The following is a 21,462-nucleotide window of genomic DNA, read 5'->3' as shown; positions in this document are numbered from 1 at the left end:
CACTGTGCTTTAGGGTGACCGTACAGTTTGGTTCTGCTTCTCTAGGAAGGCTCTACATGTTGGGAATTAGCCTTTAGCCTTCTCACCGTCAGTGAATGAACGTCAGTCAAACCCACATCCATTTCCCTCAGTGCATGCACCGTGGCCGCAGTGAACTGCGGAGAATTCCAGGTCTGCAGGCCAGTCCCGTCCCTGTTCACCGCGTTTTCCTTTTGCGGTTGCACGAAGGAGAAAGGCCGTCAGAGTCAGTGTAGCCATGAGCCGGAGCAGAAGGGAATTAAAGCGCAGGTGACAGGAGGGACTGCACAAGCTCTGCTGTTAAGGGTGGATCTGTGGACCCGCCAGGCCCGTCTGCTCCTGCATCCCTCGGTGCTCGTCTCCTGTGGGAACGGGAAGATCCACATGGACCTTCTGCTGCCCCTGGCCCGGCTGCCCACTAAGGGCTCAAGGGTGAAAAGCCCAAGAACAAATACCAACCTTTGTACTGTTGTTCTCAACGCCACTCCAGGACTTAGGATTTTTGTATCATTCAAAGCAGCTCGAGTGGAAAAAAAAGTTCAAACCAGCCACCAGATCCAAAATTAGCATTTTATTCAGAACGCTGGGGTGTTCATGTGTATTCTGGTACACAATACAGAGGCGAAGCTGTTGTCAGAAGTCTCTCCGGTTTGAAAGCTTTTCCCCCCATTTTTTTTTTCTTCTTAAAAACACACACTTAGCAGTGCCGCCCGTGCCAGGCCACCCCTTTCCTTTCTTCTTCTTTTTTTTTTTTTGGTACAAATTATGTAAAACATTTGTGCTAAGAACGTTTCTCCCTCCCCAAACAAAAACAAACAAAAAAATTAAAAAAAATTAAAAAATTAAAAATTGAGTATTCTAACTACAGCTCAACAATCGAATCAAATGTCACTTTGTTTGTAAATACTTTACCATAACGAAAGATATAAACATGCAAAAACCTGAATCCATTGTCCAAATAATACATACACATGTTCTGCAGTTTCTCCACTTCTCCATAGACTATGCTGATAAAACATTATGTACACATACCATTTTTACAGTGAAGTGAAAAAAAAACACACAGTAAATTAAAAAAAAAGTGTACATGGATTAAGACCCAATGTGTCTAACATTCTAGTTTATGAAAAAATTCAAATGTTGCTACAAATTGGTGATATGAAAACTCCCTTTATCTGCAACCAGCTGCATAAGTTTTAAGATTTTAGTGGGAAAAAAAAATCTAAAGTCTAAAACTAGAAGTAATGTACATTTTCCCAACCTCATGGTCTCATCCCCCAAGATCATAAAAATTGCTCCATGAGTTTTTGTTTGCTAGTTTCCTTCGCAATTTTAATAAAAGCAAATGCAATGTAACCAAAGCGTGCTGAAGCGTATTATGGTTTAACTTACTGCTCCCACCACAAAATAGTTTGTCTTTTACCTCTCATTTCAGAAATCAGTACCATTAAAGCCTTAAACATAAAACTAATTCCAATCTGAAAAAGGTACAAAAAGGCACATAAAATCCCAGTGCTTCTGTACTGTAAAATTCAAGTGTAACTGAGCTCCGTGTTCCTCCCAACAGCATCGGACACTGATATTCCCGCGGAGCCCACGTGGGTTTGCAGCCTGTGCCCACGCCTCCCGCAAGCACGGTGCTAGCCGACTACACGTGAAAGCCTAGCTTCTGAATGCTTTGGGGGAATATCAGTTGAAATGGTCTGCACTTGTCCGGTTACCAAGTTCACCCTGAAGTTCAGTCGTCGCCGCCCCCGTACATGTCCGCCAGCTTCTTGAAGCGGGGCCCCCAGTCGTTCAGGTAGTCATAGTCCTGCTCGCCCCCGCTGCTGGACGAGTTGAGCGAGCTCAGGGACCCGGCCGTGGAGCCGCTGCCTTCGTAGTCAAAGACCAAGAGGGAGTCGTAGGGCGGGGCCGTGGGGTCATTGTCAGCAGCTTTCAGGCCCTGGGGTTTGGGAGGAGAGAGAAGGGACGAGGAGGGGGTTACCACGGGCAAATCCACAGGCAGGACCTCAGGGCTCCAGGGGACCCAGGGCTTGTCTGTCAGTGTCCACCTGCGGACCACGACCTTTCCAACCCTGGACACCGGGGTTGTCAGCATGTCTCAAAATTAAACGCGCCAAGCGAAATAAGCCCGGAAGAGAAAGGGGAGGAGCCCATGATGGCACTCAGCTGTTGAATCTAAAGAACAAAACAATCCCTAACCGGTTTGCTCAGTGGATAGAGCGTCGGCCGTGGACTGAAGGGTCCCAGGTTCAATTCCAGTCAAGGATTCCGGTCAAGGGCATGTACCTCGGTTGCGGGCACATCCCCAGTGGCGAGTGTGCAGGAGGCAGCTGATCGATGTTTCTAACTCTCTATTGCTCTCCCTTCCTCTCTGTAAAAAATCAATAAAATATATTTTTTTTAAAAAAACAAGCCAATGAACAAAATAGATCCAGAGTCACCATGCAAGAGACTGAGGAACCTCAGAGGGAAGGGAGTGTAGGTGGGTGGGTGGGGAGAGATCAACCAAAGAACTCGTCTGCCTGTATGCATAACCCATGGACACAGACAATGAAGGGTGATGAAGGCCTGGAGGGCGGGGGCAGGCTAGAGTCAATGGGAGAAAAAAAGGGCATCTGTGTCACCTTCCACAATAAAGATAAATTTTAAAAATTAGGCAAAAACTAACTTATGCCGTTCCTCTATCAAGAAAGAAGCCCCAGGGAGTCAGGTCAGCAAAGGCAGACATACAATGGGAGGTGGTTAACTGGAGAAAGTGCCGGCAAAAGTCATCAGGATGCTGACCAAAAAAAAAAGAAAAAAGAAAAAAAAAAAACTCAGACTAGCACCGAGAACTAGGAGTTCCAGGAGGAAGTGGCATTGTACTTGACCTGAATCTGGAAGGATATCAAAGGAAGAATGAAGACAAGGCCCGACGGGATTATAATATAAGGTAACTCATGCATTAAGCCATTTGTGATCTTACCAAAGCATGAAGTGTGAGATTAACTGATACACGGTGATCAGGTATTATTATCTTTTAAGGATACAGTGACTTTAACAAACTACTTCAACCTAAAAAAATAAGGTTAGATGGCATTTTCTTCATCTTATTTATAGAATAAACTACATGGTAAGTCTGTGAAGAGTGGGAACCACAAGCTATAATTTTTCTCAAAATTCATGACTTCTTTCCTCAGTGATTCAGGAGGCCCTTCCCGCAGGCGGAGCCCCTGCCACAGACCACAGGCCTCTGAGCGGAGCCAGACTCACTTCCCCACCAACCGCAGGCTCGGCCGGGGGGCTGGTGTTGGCCAATGAGTGTGGGCGGCTGCGTAGAGCAGATCCTATATATTTTTTAAATTCTCACTGGAGGATCTATTTCCGTTGATTTTTTCTTTTTTTAGAGAGAGAAAAAGGGGGAGGGGGAGAGAGAGAAACATCAATGTGACAGAGAAACATTCATCTGTTGCCTCCGCATGCACCCCAACCTTTCCTACCCATAACCCTTTGGTGTCCTTGACGACACTCTAACCACTGAGCCACACCCGCCAGGGCTAGGAACGCTCTTCAGAGTTCCAGCTAACGCCTCTCCGCTAGGCTCCTCTCCTTCCTCCTCAGCCAGGAGGATGGCCGGCCCCGCAGTTTCCCTTCTGCCTCCTGGGATGCAGGAGATGTCAGGGCCTGCGCCACTGTGGGCCCGCAGTTACCATGTGATTTGAGAAAGGAGTAAGCCTTTGTTATTCTAAGTCAACGACACTTTAAAGTTGTGAGCTATTGTAGCCTTAGATAGTAGTAGCCAAAAAATGCATCTTTATTATTATTTTTTTTCTTTTTTTTTACATCTTTATTATTTTTGGACTTGTTTATTCAAATCAAGACACATTTCTTCTTCTTTTAAATATATGTGTATTGATTTTAGAGAGGAAGGGAGAGAGGGATAGAAACCTTAATGATGAGAGAGACCCATTGATCGGCTGGCTGCCTCCTGCACGCCTTACACTGAGGATCGAGCCCCCAACCTGGGCCTGTGCCCTGACTGGGAATCGAACCCTGACCTGGTTCATAGTGGACGCTCAACCGCTGAGCCTGGCTGGGCAGAACCACCTGTTTCCCATAGTCCCAGGTGCCTCTGTGAGATGGAGAGCTGAGGCTGGGGCCCAGGTCTTGCTGGGCGAGTACCTATCGGCTCTGGCCCTGTGCTGTGCCTTCACAGGGACCACACAAACCCACATTCCTCAGCGCAGGAGCCAGCGGGAGGGAGGCCAGACAGAGGTCGGCTGGGTCCCTCACTCTGTCTCCTGTCACCGCCTCCCTGGCAACAGCACACGCCTCTCTCACTGGTCTCCGGCTCCCAGGACTGCCCCTGCTTCTACAGGCTTCTCTCTCAGATGTTAGTGGATGTCCCTCTCCCCGGCCCAACCTTCTCACTGCTCTCCATCACCTATGGCCGTTTTTACCAGAGAGAGGAGGGTTTCCCTGGGGACATGGAAGATGACTTTAAATAGTGTGTGAGCCCTTAAAATAATTCCCCTTAATAAAAAGTTAAGTCAAAACTGATTAAAACGTTTAAGTAGCCAACAGAGTTTGCCAACATGGGGAAAACTGGAAGTCCTTCCTCAAAGGCCTGATGTCTGCGGGACCCGGAGGGTAAGGTCCCCAGAGGGGCGTTCAGTGACTCAGACTGGTCCCCACCTTGTCTGCCTGGGGAACGCTCGGCTCCGCTCGGGCAACCACAGGTGACTTCGTCACCCACCCCGTCACACCCACACACGCCCTGTGCTTCTGTGCCTCATGCCGTGGGCTTGTTCGTCGTCTCCTGGCAGCTGAAATGTGAGTCCCTTTGTTTGAAATATTTTTTCATCTGATTAATATCCATCCTCCCATTCACCCATCCATCCTTTGAAGCCTGTTAAAATGTCTGTCACTTCTGTATGGCTGCCCCCTCCCCCCGTGACTGGGAGTCACTCCCGGGGTCTCTCTTGTCCCCCGAGCTTCTCCTGCCACGTGTCGGTTGTACTTGACGGCACCCCTTCTCCGCGGTGGCTGCCTGCATTCACCCCAGGACCTGCCCCAGAGCCCGGTGTCCAGCGGGTGCCAGGAGGGAACTCGAGCTGCTGTCTGGGCGTATTCATCTAGCGCCTTGTGCACATGTAGCATATGTACACTCGCTCCTTTCCGCGCGAGGGCGTCGGTGTAAATGCGCACGGGACCTAAGGGTACACCACGCTCACGATACGCGGGGTTCTGCGACTTAGCGACACCAGCAGCACTAAGGCCCTTTCTGGGAATTCCACTTTACTTAAAGCGATTTTTTTAAAAAGGAGAGGTTTGTATGTGTTCTGTTTATAAGTGGAAGACAGTAGAACGGTAATTTGCAGCGATAATGACAAAGTACTGATAATCATGAAGAGAATTTCTTGTTGGACAGGCGCTATGCCAAGCGCTTTTACATGGATTACCGCATGTAAGCCTCCCTGCCGTCCTAAAAGGAAGCTCTACCATGAGCCTCATTTTCTACGAAGCAGACTGGGCATCCAACAGGTTTCGCCAAGGATCCTGCCCTTGTACAAGGTAACAGAGATATTCGGTGAGGCAACCGGGTTTGAACCCGAACGCCCGACTCCTGTAAGAGTGGGCAGAGATATTTTAAAGAGAATGGATTGGAATTAATCCGTAGGGACAAAAGCAAGTTTTCAACTTCCATAGTTTTAAGCAAGTTATTCTAGAAGCACCTTCCATACGTTTTTAAATGATAACGATCAAACGTCGGTCTTTTCACAGAAGGACGCCCCGGTTTTTGTACGTCTGAGATAAAGAAACACACGGGATTAGTAGAATCATTGAAGGTATGCTAATACCTGCGGTTGGGCTGAGATTAAATAAATGTGTTTCAACTTATCAGCCTCTGAAGGTCATGTTTAAAAACCTCAAAATGGAATGAAATGCTGTCTCTGGAATTAAAAATTGTGTGATTTGTTTTCCTCTTCCTACTAGATGGGAAATGTTAACGTTTTTGAGAGTTGAGGCAACATTCATTCATCATATAAATAAACAAACAAACTATAGAATGTCCTCATGAGCTTACCTACTCCTCACATCTATAAACACCCCAATTCTAATCACCACTGCATTGTTCTTCCTTTGGGACACTGGGTGCTATGCTGAATCAGACCCGGAGATAAAGAAAGCTGTTGACATCTCAAATGTATTTCTAACTTGTGCTCCAGCTCTTCCTAGCTACCGTCAGCTACTGGAAACCGTGGCCTGGATTTATCAGTCTGTCCAGCTACAGGAAGATACCGAGCGCGTCTTGACAAGCGTCCCCGATGGAAGGATCTATGTGGTGTGTTGGTGTGTTGGAGTGTTATTTCTGACTTAGGCCTTTTGACAGTTTCACACTCTGATTTTCCCACAGAACCGACTATCACATCCCTGGACCCCCTATTGCAGCGGTTCTCAACCTGTGGGCCACGACCCCTTTGGGGGTTGAACGACCCTTTCACAGGGGTCGCCTAAGACCATCGGAAAACACATATAGCCTATCAGATATTTACATGACGATTCAAAACAGTAGCAAAATTACAGTTCTGAAGTAGCCACGAACATAATGTTATGGTCGGGGGTACCCACAACATGAGGAGCTGTATGAAAGGGCCGCGGCACTAGGAAGGTTGAGAGCCACTGCCCTATTGCGTTGTCCTGACACCGTCACCTCCTTAGATTTTCTTCCTGGGTCAAAGGTAGCCTTTTCTGGGTGATATTCTATGGTCCCCTTTCTCTTGCACATTTTCTATCTTATAATCATATTCAATGTCTCCGCTTCGGTAGTCATTTGGGGAGTGAGCCTTTCAACCATCCACGTACTCAGCAAACCCATGTGGCTCAAGACCAGGCCCTTCCCGACCCAGGGATGTGCACACCTCCCCGCCCCCCGGACCGAGGGGGACTCCGAGGGAGGCAGAGGGAACCTCATGCCAGGAGTCCTAGAGGAGAGGGGTCCTGAGTGGGGTGGAGGCTCCTGAATGTCCCCTAACCAGGCCCGCAGAGCAATCCCCTGGGAAAGGGGGGCAGACTTCTGTAGACGGAGGAGTTGCCCGTTCTCTGGGTTGTGGCTTCCATCTACGTTCCCGTCACTTCTACCGCAAATCGACCTGCCACCTCTTTGCAGGCGCCAACACATATGCTCAGGAAGCAGCATGCGTTTTAGAAACGGACAGTAAGGAAAACGTGTAAAGACAGATACATATTCTAAATGTGTTTCAAAACTTTTTTTTTCCAAACAGTAAGTGCATCTAAAAACCTAAGGTGGACCGAGCAGTAAATGTAATATACACCTATGTCCAGGACGCCCAGGAAATGATCTTATCAGCTCCAGACTGCAGGTGGCACATACCTGGAACGTAGTCCCCTTTGTAACACACTAGGACCCGCCCTGGTCTTGGAGATACTGAGTGGGACGATACGGCTGCAGACCAAGTCCCGCCGTACAGATACAGTCAGTATCCGTATGTGTCGCTCCTACACTCACAATAAAAATTCAAAAGGAGGATGGGAGCCTAATGACAGACATGATGGAATGAAGCAGCATACATCATGCTCATTCCAGACGGAAGTAAGAAACGTCGCAGAATTCCTGGTCAGTGATGACCTGCGAGAGCGCCGGAAGAATTCCGACAGTGAAAATCGTATCTGTGATATTCAACAGAGAATTAGCTGCCTCTTACAGGCGCTCTTAAAACTCCTCAGACAAGCATTTAGATCACTTCCATAATATTTAATTTAGCTGCTCTTCCTACTGACCTCATTGGATGCAACTCTCTGGTCATTGGGAGGCACTGGATTCTCACCATTTGTGGATTTAAAGGGTGCAGAGTGGGGAAAATGAAAGTGAACTATTGTTACATTCATCAGTGCTAATAGATGAAATGAGAACACGCTTTTTAATATTGTTAAGTCTATTGCTTATAATCTCAGGAAACAGCCTATGCCGATACTATACAGGGTGTTCCCCCAAAATGTCCACACTGTCACAGCAGAGCCCTACTGTGAAAGTGAAGTGTATGTTAGTCAGCACTGCCCTTGTAATTAATCACTCAGAGTGCGTGCACATATTTTTCTGGGACACCCTATGGATGACGGCATTTACAAGGCGGGATGTTACTGATCGATCTCTTTGGGGCTGATCTAAGCACCTCCATCTAGTTTCTGTTCCTGAAGACGCATTTGCTCACCCACACAGATGAACTGCAGAAAAACAAGTGTGAACGACATCGCTGCATCCCAAGCAATCGGTAGTCTCCCTGGAACTAACCATTAGCATAAAGCAAACGCTCTTATAGAGAAAGGGAGTGTCCGTACCTCATTGATGAAATCCCCGATGTCTCCGGGGTGCGGGGCCGCAGAGCGCACGGGGTACTGGGGCTCAGCGTGAATGGGCCTCTCGTCCAGCCGCCGGATGCCCACGGGCTTGGTGGCGTCGGGCTCCACCGTGTCGGGCTGCTGCAGCTGGCTCAGGTCGTAGTCCTGCGGAGACAAGGCCAAGGCCGGGCGGGTGCGTGACGGTGGCCACAGAGAGCGTGTGTGTGGAAACACGCGCCCAGGAGGCAGGGGCATGAGCGCGTGTAACACAGCGGCAGCGTGGCCGCCGGGGACTCGTGTGATGATGAAATACTTCCCTCCCACGCTCTGCCCCTGCGTTTCCCATCCCCCAGCCTGCGCTCCATCTGTCCCCCTAGCGCCCCTCGTCAGTTCCCCATGGAAAGGGTGACACGAGGCCCCGCTACGAACTCACAGGAAATACAGTTGCCCCAAAGCAGCAAAGGCGATAGCGAAACAGTGACAGGTCAGGACACACTGCCCTCAAACAGGTCACCTTCGCACATTGAATGTTTTCAGTTGGAGGAATTTTTTAAAATGACAGAAACATGAAGGTCCTGTGGCCTTCTCCCCTTTCACCAGATTTCCCTGGAAACGGGAGTTTCCCTAAAACTCCCACATGGAGGGTCCCCTGCTGGGACCAGGAGAAGGGAGGACACGCTTATCCCCAGGGAAATTCAGTCACGGATCTTCCGAGTCGCTTCTCCCCGTTTATCTTCCTAGTCGATTCCCACCACTTACTCCAGACAGCCCGGCCCCTCTGCCTGGCCTAAAAGCTTCCCGCTCTGCTCACGTCTCTGGGTTTCCATTCCCTTGTGCAGTCTCCCAGGTCCGGGCAAAAAATGTCACAACTGTGTGTCCGCTTGTTCATCTTCCTTCTGCTCACCTTCCTTCGCTCGTTTAACCTTCACACCCGGCCAAGGACCCTAAGAGGGTGGAGGGAAACTTTTCTCTCTATTATGAGGCTTATAAAAAATGGTTGTAAACCGATGCAGGTGTGGTCCCCTTTTCCTTAAAGGAGGGTATTAGGTCCTGCTGGTTTCAAGGCCACGCTTTATTTCTCCGGCCCTTCCTGGTCTGGAGCCCGCAGGCCCTGGTTTGTGGGCCAGTCTGACCCATTTCCTGTTTTTCTAAGACTGGCTTTTCCATCGTTAAAGGGCCCTTTAAAACAATAACAACAACACAGAAGCAGACGCCTCAGAGGCTATACAGTATGTGGCCCGCAGCCCTTACTGCACGCGCGTCACCGACAAGGGCTGCCACCTCTGGCCTCCGTGGGATCTCAGAAAGCGGCCTGACCCCTGGGCCCCTTGGGGACAGGCCAGCCCAGCTGGTGGGGATGCTCTGGGCAGGACTGGCCCTCAGCACCGCGTCCAGCTTTCACACCCACCAGTGGGGCCGGAGTGTCAAGAAACTGACTGTTCTGTGAACATGCATCAGGATCGCAGGTGAGGGCAGGTGCTCCATAGATTTAACACCCCCAAGTTCTAGCGCCACAAAGGGCCACATCCCCCGCTGAACGGGGATCTCCAATCGAACGCTGATATTTACACGGTTTCTGATGCTCTTTGTCACGCAGGCTTCGTCTCTGTGGACAACCAGGTGAACCGGGCCGCCTGCAGCTGCGGACAGTGGCGTGGATTCAAGGCTTGGGTATCCGCCCCTCCTGGGGCTGCCTGGGCGCTTCACGTGTGTTTGCTCATTTAACGCCCTGACCAGCGCGGTTAAGTTGTACTGTCTCCACTAGAGAGTCCAGGAGGCTGAGCCTCGAGCAGCCCAAGTGACTGGTCCGGTCGCAGAGCCACTGAGGCTCAGAGACAGACAGACGGACTGCACAGGGATCAGACCTCAAAGCCGCATCCCTTGCCCGGCTGCGAGGCGGGGTGTCTCCGCACCCGGAGGAGGAGTGTGGAGGGACAGGAACGTGAGGAACGACTGGACTCACACCAGGAACGCCAGGAGAAAGGTCACAGGCATTCAGACCCTCCAGTGCCAGGCACCCCACCAGCCCCTGGATAAGTGTCTGCTCACCAACACGTTGTAACAAACCCATCAAGAGTGTTTTATCAGCGTCTTTTTTTGGAGGAAGAGGCAGACCAGAGGGGTTGAGTAACTTGCCCAAGGTCACACAGCACGTCCGCGATCAGGATGGGAATCAAAGCCAGATGTGCCTGACTTCCAAACGCTGACCTCAAACTTCAATCTGTCGCCTGGGCCCACTGCCCTGCACAGCAGCTTCCCGGAGCCTCAGCCGAGCTAACCTAACGGGGGAAGGAGGGAGGAGAAACCGCCCTGGAGGAGAGCATGGGTCACAAGGGGAGGGGAGGCAGGTGCACAGAGTAGGACAGGCCAGCCCGCAAGTGAACTTGATAGATGGCAAAGCGCGGGCTCAGAGGGGGGGAAACCGGCTTTGGCTTTGAACCCTGAGCAATGCATGGGCTGGGAGGAAGGAGAATCCACAGCACAAGCAAGGGCATGGGGTGCTGTCTTCTCTTGTCCGGACAGGGGACCTCATGTCACCCGTACAGGACTCGAGTGGAAACTTCCTGATCTTACACCCACGGGCTCCATTGAAACTTCTGCAGAATTCGTGAGTTATTTATAGACTATGTCAAAGGCATACAATGGCATAGACGCGAAAGCCTTTGATATGGTAAAATTTTGTACAAATTACAGAGCGACTGACTTGGAGAGCGGTGAACGCTCAGCCCTCAGGAAGCAGGTGCTCCCGGGGGACAGCGAACCGCATAACCACCCCGTGTAGCGGGGGTGAACGGTGCGGCCTGTGCCGTCTGATGACCACCGAAGCTTTTGTGAAAAGGGGGAACAGACCAGAGGGATAACGAGGAGAGCCGGTAAGTATTTTTATGCTGAGGATTAAAATGCCTTATGAGGAGCCGGAGTAACAGGACACTAAGGCACTGAACCTTCGGTGTAAGCAGGTCTTTTCCCCGGGGGTGGACTCCCGGTGAGTCTGCAGTCATGACCTGGCCATTCAGGGTGAGCGCAGACCCTGCCGTGGCGACGGGAGGGCACGCAGGCACGTGGGCTCTGCGAGGTACGTCGCACCTGGAAGAGCCTGTCTCCCTCGATGCCTCAGAGAGCTCCCTCTACAAAGGTCACAGGCACAAACGCACTGTGATTGGTCAGCCGTGTTTTACAACTTTTCTAGTCAGCTGCCAACATTTCATCTGAAAATAGGAAGATCTGGCAAAACAGAGCTTGAACCCTGATGTGACGTGTTACAGCTGATGGCAGCTGCCTCCTGCGGCCACGGATAGCGCCTCCCCGGCCGTACACGCGCAGCACGCTCATCTGCAGGCTGTGTCTCTCCCCCTGAGCCCCTGCCTCTTCCTCCGACCTTACTACCCAGAGAGCAGACACAGGCTTAGAAAGCTCTGTAGTCCCACCCAGCCTTTTCCACCATCGCCACGTCAGGGCCCTAGAAAGGGTTCATTTATTATTTTATTTTATTCTTTTTTTCCCCCAAAGATATATTTTTATTGATTTCAGAGAGGAAGGGAGGAGAGATAAAAACATCCATGATGAGAAAGAATCATTGATCAGCTGCCTCCTGCACACCCCCTGCTGGGGACTTAGCCTGCGACCTGGGCCTGTGCCCTGAATGGGAATCAATTGTGACCTCCTGGTTCATAGGTTGATGCTCAACCACTGAGCCACACCAGCCGGGCCTTCTTTGTTTTCTTAAATCTTTATTGTTGAAAGGGTTCACTGAGAAATGTGTTGATTAAAATCTTTTAAGAATCCACATATGAGTAAGATCATGTACTGATGATCAAAAATAGACTCAGAGTCATAGAAGCATGAACAGACTGTTGAATCTCTGAGGGAAGTCAGGGGAGGGTGGGTGGGAAGAGATCAACCAATGAACTTGTCTGCATAGATGCATAACCCATGGACACAGACAATGGAGTGGTGAGGCCTGGGTGGGGGAGAAGCAAGGGGGGGGAGGGATGAGAGCGGGCTGGAAGAGGTCAATGGGGGGAAAACGGGGACCTATGTAAAACTTTCAACAATAAAAAATTTAAAAAAAGTTTCTCTAATGGTTTCTCCTCCTCCCACAGAAAGGTTTCATTTATTATTTTATTTTATTCTTTTTTTCCCCCAAAGATATATTTTTATTGATTTCAGAGAGGAAGGGAGGAGAGATAAAAACATCCATGATGAGAAAGAATCATTGATCAGCTGCCTCCTGCACACCCCCTGCTGGGGATTGAGCCTGCGACCTGGGCCTGTGCCCTGAATGGGAATCAATTGTGACCTCCTGGTTCATAGGTTGATGCTCAACCACTGAGCCACACCAGCCGGGCCTTCTTTGTTTTCTTAAATCTTTATTGTTGAAAGGGTTCACTGAGAAATGTGTTGAATAAAGTCTCCGACACATTTCATGCCCGATGTTCAGAAGAGCAGCCTAATTCAAGAAATGCCTCTTGGGTCACATGGTCCGCCATGGCCAAGCTCACAGTGGGGAGGGCTGGAGAGGCCCTGGGTGCCATGGTGAGTTCACCGTAATGACGGAGATGTGTCCCGCCCCTCCGTTACCCTGGCATCTGCAGGAAGCTGGAAACTGGGTTAAAACACACGTTTCTCTATGATGAGAAAGATCACCTCACTCACTTGTGGAATCTAATGAACCAAATAAACTGATGCACAAAAACAGACCTACAGACATGGAAGCATGAACAGACTGTTGAACCAGAGGGAAGCAGGGGAGGGTGGGTGGGAAGAGATCAACCAATGAACTTGTCTGCAGAGATGCATAACCCATGGACACAGACAATGGAGTGGTGAGGCCTGGGTGGGGGAGAAGCAAGGGGGGGGAGGGATGAGAGCGGGCTGGAAGAGGTCAATGGGGGGAAAACGGGGACCTATGTAAAACTTTCAACAATAAAAAATTTAAAAAAAGTTTCTCTAATGGTTTCTCCTCGTCTATGGCAAATACAGGATATAAAAATCTGCTGGTGGTGGGAGGCGGGCGGGGTGTGCTCAGGGTGCAGACATGGGCTTGCTGTGTGCTCGATGGCAGAGGTCCTGACCCCAGGGTCCCATTTTAAGCCTTTGATAAGGGGTCGCTCTATGCAAACCTTCTAAATTACACATCTTTACAAGCCTGCACCGCTTTCCGCACACAAATTACAACACGTAGGATGAGAATTAGAAAGAGAATTACAGAGACTTCAGAACATGCGCCAGATCTCTGGCGTCCTGGCCTTCGTTCTGAAGATTATACAGAAGAAACCACCAACCAGAAACCTTTGTTTTTGGTCCCTAAAACTCTCGGGAGAAAGTGGAGCTGGAAAGTCCTCCTGCATTCACCTTCACGGCGTGAACTTCCCAAAGAAATGTACTAATTTTCACACGGCGGCCAAGGGAAGCCTTGTTCTCCCTAATGTTTGGAGCATGTGCCATTTGGCACCGGCCACCAGAGACAGGCATGGGAGAGGGTTTGTAAAAGACTCACGTCGCAAGTAGCAAGAAACACCTTTCCTCCCATCTCTGATGGAAAATGTCTGAAGGATGATAGTCTCGGGCGAGTTATGAAGAAGTTAGCAGCTGAGACCCTGGCTGCGGCTTTTCCTGTACCTGCCACCGCCGTGCAGTGATTTATGGCTGGCTCAGAAAAGTGACACCACGAACCTATCTGCAGGCATTTGGCTGCGTTAGATAAGATATAAAATAAAATGCTGCAATGGCAGAAATTGAAATTCCGGAGTCCCAGGCAAAACTTTCAGAACGCTGCATTGTGGGTAAATATATGGAACTGTGCAGCGAAGTCTGCCCCAGAGAAGCGGTGGAAACTCATTTATGGCTCCACAGGGGTTTCAGGGTGCCTCCCGGTGCCCGATGCCATTTTCAGCGCCGATGGCGAAGGAAGGAACCACGTTTGTTTCCCACGGCACCCGCCCTGCAGGAGCTACGCCAGGGCTCCTCGGTGCCCCCAGGACACAGCCGCCCTGAGCACGGTCCCAACTGCACAGCCCACTTCCACGCGAGCCGTTTCCAGTCAATGCCACCAATGTGCCCTCTCTCCCCTCTAACTTTCCCAGTAACAGATTTTCCTTCTCTAGCCCCTTCACTGCAGGAACACCGTACATCATACATATGACATACAAAATATGTGCTAGCCCATCTTTTACATTAACCACAAGGCTTCCGGCCCACAGCAGACTATCAGGGGTTAAGTGCTGGGAGAGGAAAAGGTTATGGCAGATTTTCAACTCTCCAGGGGGATGCGTGTCCCTCACCGTCCCCTCCCCCCACCTCCCCCAGTGGTTCATGGGTCAGCGGTGCTCCAAGCACCAATTCCTTCCAAGTGGGTGTTGTTCCATGCCATTGATTACAGCAGCTCCAAGAGGCTAATGACTGGCCCCGGGTCCCGGGCTCAGTGAAGCGGTGTGGAAAGAGGAGACAGACCAGAGAAGCAAAAAACATGAAAACAAAACAAAACACAAAAGCTGCTTCTTGAAGCCAAGGCTGTTGAGAAGTGCACCCCCTAGTTTGCTGAGGGAGGAAATGTGGGGCCTTTAGTGCCAGGAGGGAGCTAGAGGGGAGCCACGCTCACTGGGCCCAGCACGCTGTCTGTGCACGCTGGCTGGTCGGTGGGTAAAACAAACCCCACTGCTTCTTAGTTGGGAAGATCTCCCCCCGCCCCCGCGTCTGGCTGGAGGGCAGGGGGAGGGCAGGCAGAGCTCCTGGTCCCTCTTGGGCCTCGTGGTGGGAGCCAGGGCTGAAACGCATCTGCTGGCCAGTTCTGCTGCCTCGGGCCAGGGCTGGGACAAGGGGCGCTTTTTCTGTGACTGCAGCAAAGGCAAACGGCTTTACAATTCGCATTCGGATAAGGGAAACCTGTTTCCTGTCTGCAGACAAACGGGAAGAAATGAAAGCACGGATATGACAGTAAATGCACAACATTCTGAAGCGAAAGACAGTTAGTTACCTGGGGAAAAGCTGACTACGGCACAAGCAAGAAACCCTGCAGACACAGAAAGGAAGGGGAGGCTGGGGAGAACATATAATCTCCCCCTCCATCGCTCCTGGCATGGAAATAATTGAATAAAACAGTGATAAGATGTCAACACATGATCACAGGACTGCTGACAAGTAATGCAAAACCCCTGTGAGCTTTTATGTAAATTACATTCCCACCCGACTTCCTTCCCCCGAGAAACACAGTTAGGATGGTGATGACCTGCACAGGTGAAATGAGCTGAAAAACTAGATTCTCTGGGTTAGGAAAGCCCCCAAAACCAAAGGTTTGCTGAAAACAGTTCTGGTTTGAAGAGTAAACCTACTAGAGGTAAAACAACTGGGACTGCATATGCAGATGAAGATTTTGCACACGGCGTGTTGGTGTCGGGGCGTGGGCAGTTTCTCACATCCTGCAGGGACACTGGCTGAGTCCCCTTTGGACACAGGCCTTGTTTCTGCTCCCACAACTCCGTTTTTAAGGCTGCCCTATCCGTCACAGGGGAAACATTTTCAGAATCAGGGATGAGCTGCAGGTTCATTCTTTGGTGCAAAATTATGGCTCGGCTTCAGAAACTGGCGCTGTTGAAAGGTTATTACAACTTACTTCCGACCGTACAATTCTGACATGTTCTCTTGGAAAGATGCAATTCAATTCAATTCCATGCAACAGATACTTTCTGAAGAGTCTCTTGCATCATGGATCTGGTTACTGACCTCATAGAGCTTTTAGTCTAATGTTTTTCACAAGGACACACTGAAGACTATTACGCTGAGTGAAATAAGCCAGTCAGAGAAAGTATCACAGGATCTCACTTCCATGAACAAAATAATGGATGAACTAAATAGATCCAGAGGTACAGAAGCATGGAACAGATTGATGGGTCCCTGGCTGGGGAGGGAAAGGGGGGTGGGAAGAGATTAACCAAAGATCTTACATGCATAGCCCGTGGACACAGACAATAGTGCGGTGAAGGCCTTGGGGGGGGGAGTGGGGGAAAAAGGAGGGACATCTGTAATGTTCTCAATGATAAAGATAAAAATAATGAAAACAAAATAACGGATAAAATATGACAAAGGCTATGGAGGGTGGAGGGCTGAGGAGCTGTGAGGCTCTGCTGGAAGGAGTGGGGCTGGGGCTGGAGCCTTCGGATCTAGTAGAGCAAAGGGCTTCAGAGGATGCTCCTCCTGAAACCCGACCCGTAGACAAAGCTTGTCCTGCGGTTGGGAGAGCCCTGTAAGGATGAGCCCATTTCTTAGACTCTTCCCCGGCGACAAACATGTAGCCTTCTAGTTGCACCTTCAGTTCCACATTCTCACCCCAAGTTCCCCGTCCTCCTCAACAGAAACTGAAACATCACCCCGCAGACAAGGCTGGTCCTTCCATGGTAGCACGACCTGTTACTCTATCTTGGAGGAAACCTACAAATAAATAATAAGGAAGTGGCAATGTCTGTTTGGAAATATGGTGACAGAACACCAACATCCTTCACTAGGGTTGTGTCACATCTTAACACCTTATTTGGAATTTCCTAAAAAGATATCTACACTAATAAAAAAGATTCGAATTGGCCATACCTTTGCAATGCCCACCAGCCAATCAGGAGTGAGTATGCAAATTAACCCAACAACAATGGCCGGTTAATTTGCATACGCAGGTCAAGTGGCTGTGGGGGCGGGGCGCAGGCATTCTGCACACCCCAGCCACTCTGGGCCTCTGGACAGCGTGGGAAGGCTGAAAGGCAGATCCCGGCCAGAGCAAAGGCTGTGCCGGCGGCCAGGGAAAGGAAGTGCTACTCTTGCATGAATCTTTGTGCATTGGGCCTCTAGTATATATATATATTTGTGTTTTCTGATAAATTCTCACATAAACTCAACACAGAAAAGAAAGCACAGTGTGGTGATTTACATCTGAACTCGGAGCACTTTAACTCAAACCCGGCTCCACCACAAAACACTGGGTGACCTTGGGCAGATGACTGAAATCTGTGCTGAGCTCCAGAGGATGCAACCTTCGGAGAAAAATGGCGACTGAACCCGCAAATGGAGCAAGTCCACAGCAAGGCTGGGCACACTTCTCCTGTGTCCAATACAACCCTGTTCATCAAACCAGGCAGCTGGTGGACTGGGCCAAGTGGCAGAACTCTGGCACTTTTTTAGCTGCCCCCAACCCAACTTCCTGCTAACATATCTGGCATTCAAATCTCTATTACTTCATTCCTGGAATACTGATTCGTCCCTATTCTTCTAACTCTGAACATAGTAAACATAGGATGCGTCAGGAGGAATAAGTATTTAAATGATAAAGTACTGTGCTCACGCACATGAAATGATAGGGAGAGGCAATGAGGAGCCACGTGCCCATTCAATGCACTGAATGCAGAGCAGGGACCGGGAAGGGGAATGCCCCAAATCTACGCTGTCTCAGGCCCCAAGGTGCCCCTGGCCCTGTGTTGTGAGAACAAAGGAGATGACCATGTGCTAACCCAAACCCTGGCGGCCCTGGCCGCCTGTGCAGTCACTGTCCCTCCTTCAGTAGCTAACAGGGCCTCCTGTTTGCAGGTGGGGGTGGAAAGAGGAGTAACCTGGGGACATAATTAACAAACAGTGTGCTTCAGCCAACAATTCGACTGTGGAAGTGGCCTCCACCGAGACACCCAGCTTCAGCCACCTGCCAGCCTGCTGACACAGCAGAATGATTCTGTAAAACAATTATTTCAGAGAATCAAATATGGTGACACTGCACAGCTTTGTTCTCAGCTGAGGAGGAGACCAGGGGGCTGGCTGCTCACAGCGGGGCAGGAAGTCCACAGTTGACCCCAGGCCGAGTGACCTTGAGTCAGGGAGTGGCGGATGGGCCTCAAGGATTTTCTGGTATCTGCACCCCCTCCCTCCGTCTCGGCATCCAGCCTGGATGTCAGGTTTTAGTTCCAGCTGCCCAGATTGTATGCCTGGCTCTTTTAATAAAATAACTTGGCTGCTCAGGCGGCTCCTCCAGATTTTAGCGCTAGGAATGTCCAAATGTGCTCCATTTTGCAAACCGCCTTTAACCAGTTAATTGGGTCTTACCCTTTACTTGTTCTTAAGCCAGATTGTTAGTGGTCATCTAACCAGCTGTGGCCAAGGCCTGCCTGCCTGCGCCAGGCCAGCAAGACCGAGGGAACACACCCTGACCCCCGCCCAGGGCAGCAGAGCGCGGCCTCTCCGGTCAGGCGGGCCTGGTGTGAAAACGGAACTAATCGCAGTACCTGCTGCACAGGCTGCTGGGAAGATGGTGAGAGACATGCAGACTCAGAACACGGCCCCGTGCCTGGCACAGAGCACGTCATGGATGCCAGCGCTGATGAACGTGGCCACCGTTTCCTGAAGACACGAGGCCTCTCAAACCGAAAGGGAAGCTGTCAGGGTGTGCTGGTTCCATTGAGCCTCTGCACAAACTTGCAAACTCAGAGATCCAGGGGGAGGGCCCAACGCACACAGGGGCTGGAGTGCCTGCCAGGGGCAAGCCGGCCCACATTCCATGCCCTGGGCCCACGGCTGCTAAGAGAGAATATCTTCAAAAAACCTAATAAAAAGCAGGAACCCTATTCTGCTGCTGAAAAGCTCCATGCTCCCTGCTGCCCAGAAACGGGCTTCTCACAGGGAGCCTGTCCATTTATGGAAACTAGAACCCAGTCCATTTCCCAAAACTGCCCTTCCTGGGACTGACCACAACTCTAACATCTACAGCAATAACGTCCTACTTAGAAGACGGAGAAGCATTTGGAATAAATTCACTTTGAAAGTAAGAATACTAGTCCTAACTGGTTTGGCTCAGTGTATAGAGCGTCGGCCTGCGGACTCAAGGATCCCAGGTTCAATTCCAGCCAAGGGCATGTACCTTGGTTGCGGGCACATACCCAGTAGGGGGTGTGCAGGAGGCAGCTGATCAATGTTTCTCTCTCATCGATGTTTCTAACTCTCTATCCCTCTCCCTTCCTCTCTGTAAAAAATCAATAAAGTATATTAAAAAAAAAGAATGTATAAGATAGTAAAACCTTTAAAAAAAAGAAAGTAAGAATATTAAATAAACGTGTGTGTGTGTTTCCTTTGGGAAAAATGATAAATAATAAAATCTACGAAACTCGGAAAAAACTCTTGATGCATTCAGTTGGTGAATTTATCCCGAGAGACATATTGGAAAACTCCCGTAGGAAAAACAGCAGGGAATGGGCCCAGGACAGACAAACAGGCCGAGTAGCACAGCGTCGGGAAGCCTGCCCACAGCCTCACACACACAGCCACTGGCTTCGGGCCGATGCCGCCGCCAGGCCGCGGAGAGGGGGTATCTTCTTGGTAAACGCTGGGCACCCGGAGGGAGGAAACGAAAAAGAACCCGGGCCCTGCCTCCTGCCCAGCGAGTCCTCCTTCAGGGCAGGAGCACAGATGCCGCGGGGACACAGGGCTCCGAGGAGACACGGTAAAGCTGAGAACATGAGGAGGTTTACGTGAATAAAAACAAAGAAACCGGCAAGCCTTTCCAGGAGAAGGAAGACCCATAATGCTCTGCTGCCTGGAAGGATGGTGAGAGGAAGGAGAAGGGAATCCCGCAGCTCGGGGGCAGGGCCCACAGTCTGCCATGGGAAGGAGGAAGCTGCATCAGATCAGAACCAGGCCCGGGACGCTCAGTAGATGCTGCTGTGGGGGGTGCTGGTTCTGACCCAAGTTCAGGAAGTGGCCGCGGAGATGGAGGTGAGAGAGCGGATTTCATGAGCCAGTGCAAAGGCCGGAGAGACAGAAACCTTGGAGTAGCATTACTACCTGCATATTTCCTCCTGTGACTATGGGGCAAACACTAGAATGCATAAAAAACCTTTTATGTAATTTTGTGTCCATTTCCTATCACGAGAACTGCAAGTAGAAATCCTAACAGAGGATCAGAAATAGATCTTTAATCGAGACTAAAATGCCATCAAAGAACCAAGAAGCTACAAGAAGACACCACAGGAAGACAAGTACTAAATAAAGAAATTAGCCACGGCGAACGATATAAAGAAACATTCCAGAAAAATCGTCCAACTATCAGGAACGTGGGTAGAAGGCAGCCTATTCATGCCCAAGAGTTTATGTTGTAGCGAAGAAAACCTCAGAGGTCAGGAAGAGAAGAGGCGGAGGGTTTATGATGATAATGTGACCAAATCGTTGCCACAGACACGTTTTACCATCTGGTCTCAAGCATCAATCTAAGAGCATAAAGTCAATGAAGGAAGGAAGTCTTTCCTAAAATAACTGCAACCATCAACCTTCATTAAACCATTTCCTAAAGGGATGAAGTGGGGGAGGGAAGGACCCAGATCAGGTGACAGCAGGTGCCCTGGTCCAGACGAGCGGATGCTGAGAAATCTCGTGTTCTTGCCCCCAGCCTCCAGTTCTACGCAGCACCCAGGTATGACCGGTGTCCTTCCACTTAGTACTATTTTTTAAAAATATATTTTTACTGATTTCAGAGAAGAAGGGAAAGGGAGAGAGGGACAGAAACATCAGTGATGAGAGATTTATTGATCAGGCTGCCTCCTGCACGCCCCCTACTGAAGACCGAGTCCTCAACCCGGGCATGTTCTCTGGCCAGGAATGGAATTGTTGACCTCCAGGTTCATAGGTCAACCCTCAACACTGAGCCACGCTGGCTGGGCACTTACCGTATTTGCCGGCGTATAAGATGATTTTTTGGCCCTGAAAAATATGCCTCCAAGTGGGGAGTCGTCTTATACGCCAGGTACACTTCAGATAGACTGCCCATAGTGCTTGCCCCGTGCCATAGTGGCCTCCCGATGCCTGCCCACTTCATTCCACATACCGTTCAGGCATCAGCAGCGCTGCTGGGTGTATGCTCGGCTGTTATGCGATTTTGCTGTTATGCGATTTTACCACACTCGCAAAATCGCACACAGCCGATCATACACCCAGTATGATAGCGCAAAATCGCGAATCGCGATACCATACTAGGTGTATGGTTGGCTGTGTGCGATTTTGCGAGTGTGGTAAATTCGGGTTACCGTATATTTCTTTATATATGCATTGAAGATTCGCGATTTTGCTATATCATGGTGCCTG

The 21,462-nt window shown here is 50.0% G+C and overlaps 1 protein-coding gene across 1 annotated transcript in view; it reads right to left on the bottom strand.

The window, feature by feature from the left end:
• Positions 1 to 574: 574 nt before the first annotated feature.
• CDH2 (cadherin 2) overlaps positions 575 to 21,462 on the bottom strand; it is a 195,405-nt gene continuing 174,517 nt past the window's right edge. Inside the window, exons 15-16 of the mRNA XM_015564689.1 lie at positions 8,365 to 8,529; positions 575 to 1,963 (exon numbers count right to left, since the gene is read on the bottom strand). Coding sequence (XP_015420175.1) covers positions 1,757 to 1,963; positions 8,365 to 8,529 — 372 coding nt within the window. The 3' untranslated portion in view covers positions 575 to 1,756. The remainder of the gene's footprint in view (positions 1,964 to 8,364; positions 8,530 to 21,462) is intronic.

The sequence above is a fragment of the Myotis davidii genome, unplaced genomic scaffold (genome assembly GCF_000327345.1).
Source record: "Myotis davidii unplaced genomic scaffold, ASM32734v1 scaffold181, whole genome shotgun sequence".
Lineage (NCBI taxonomy): Eukaryota > Metazoa > Chordata > Mammalia > Chiroptera > Vespertilionidae > Myotis > Myotis davidii.
The sequence above is the reverse complement of the archived record's forward strand: the minus strand, read 5'-3'. Positions and strand labels throughout refer to the sequence as shown.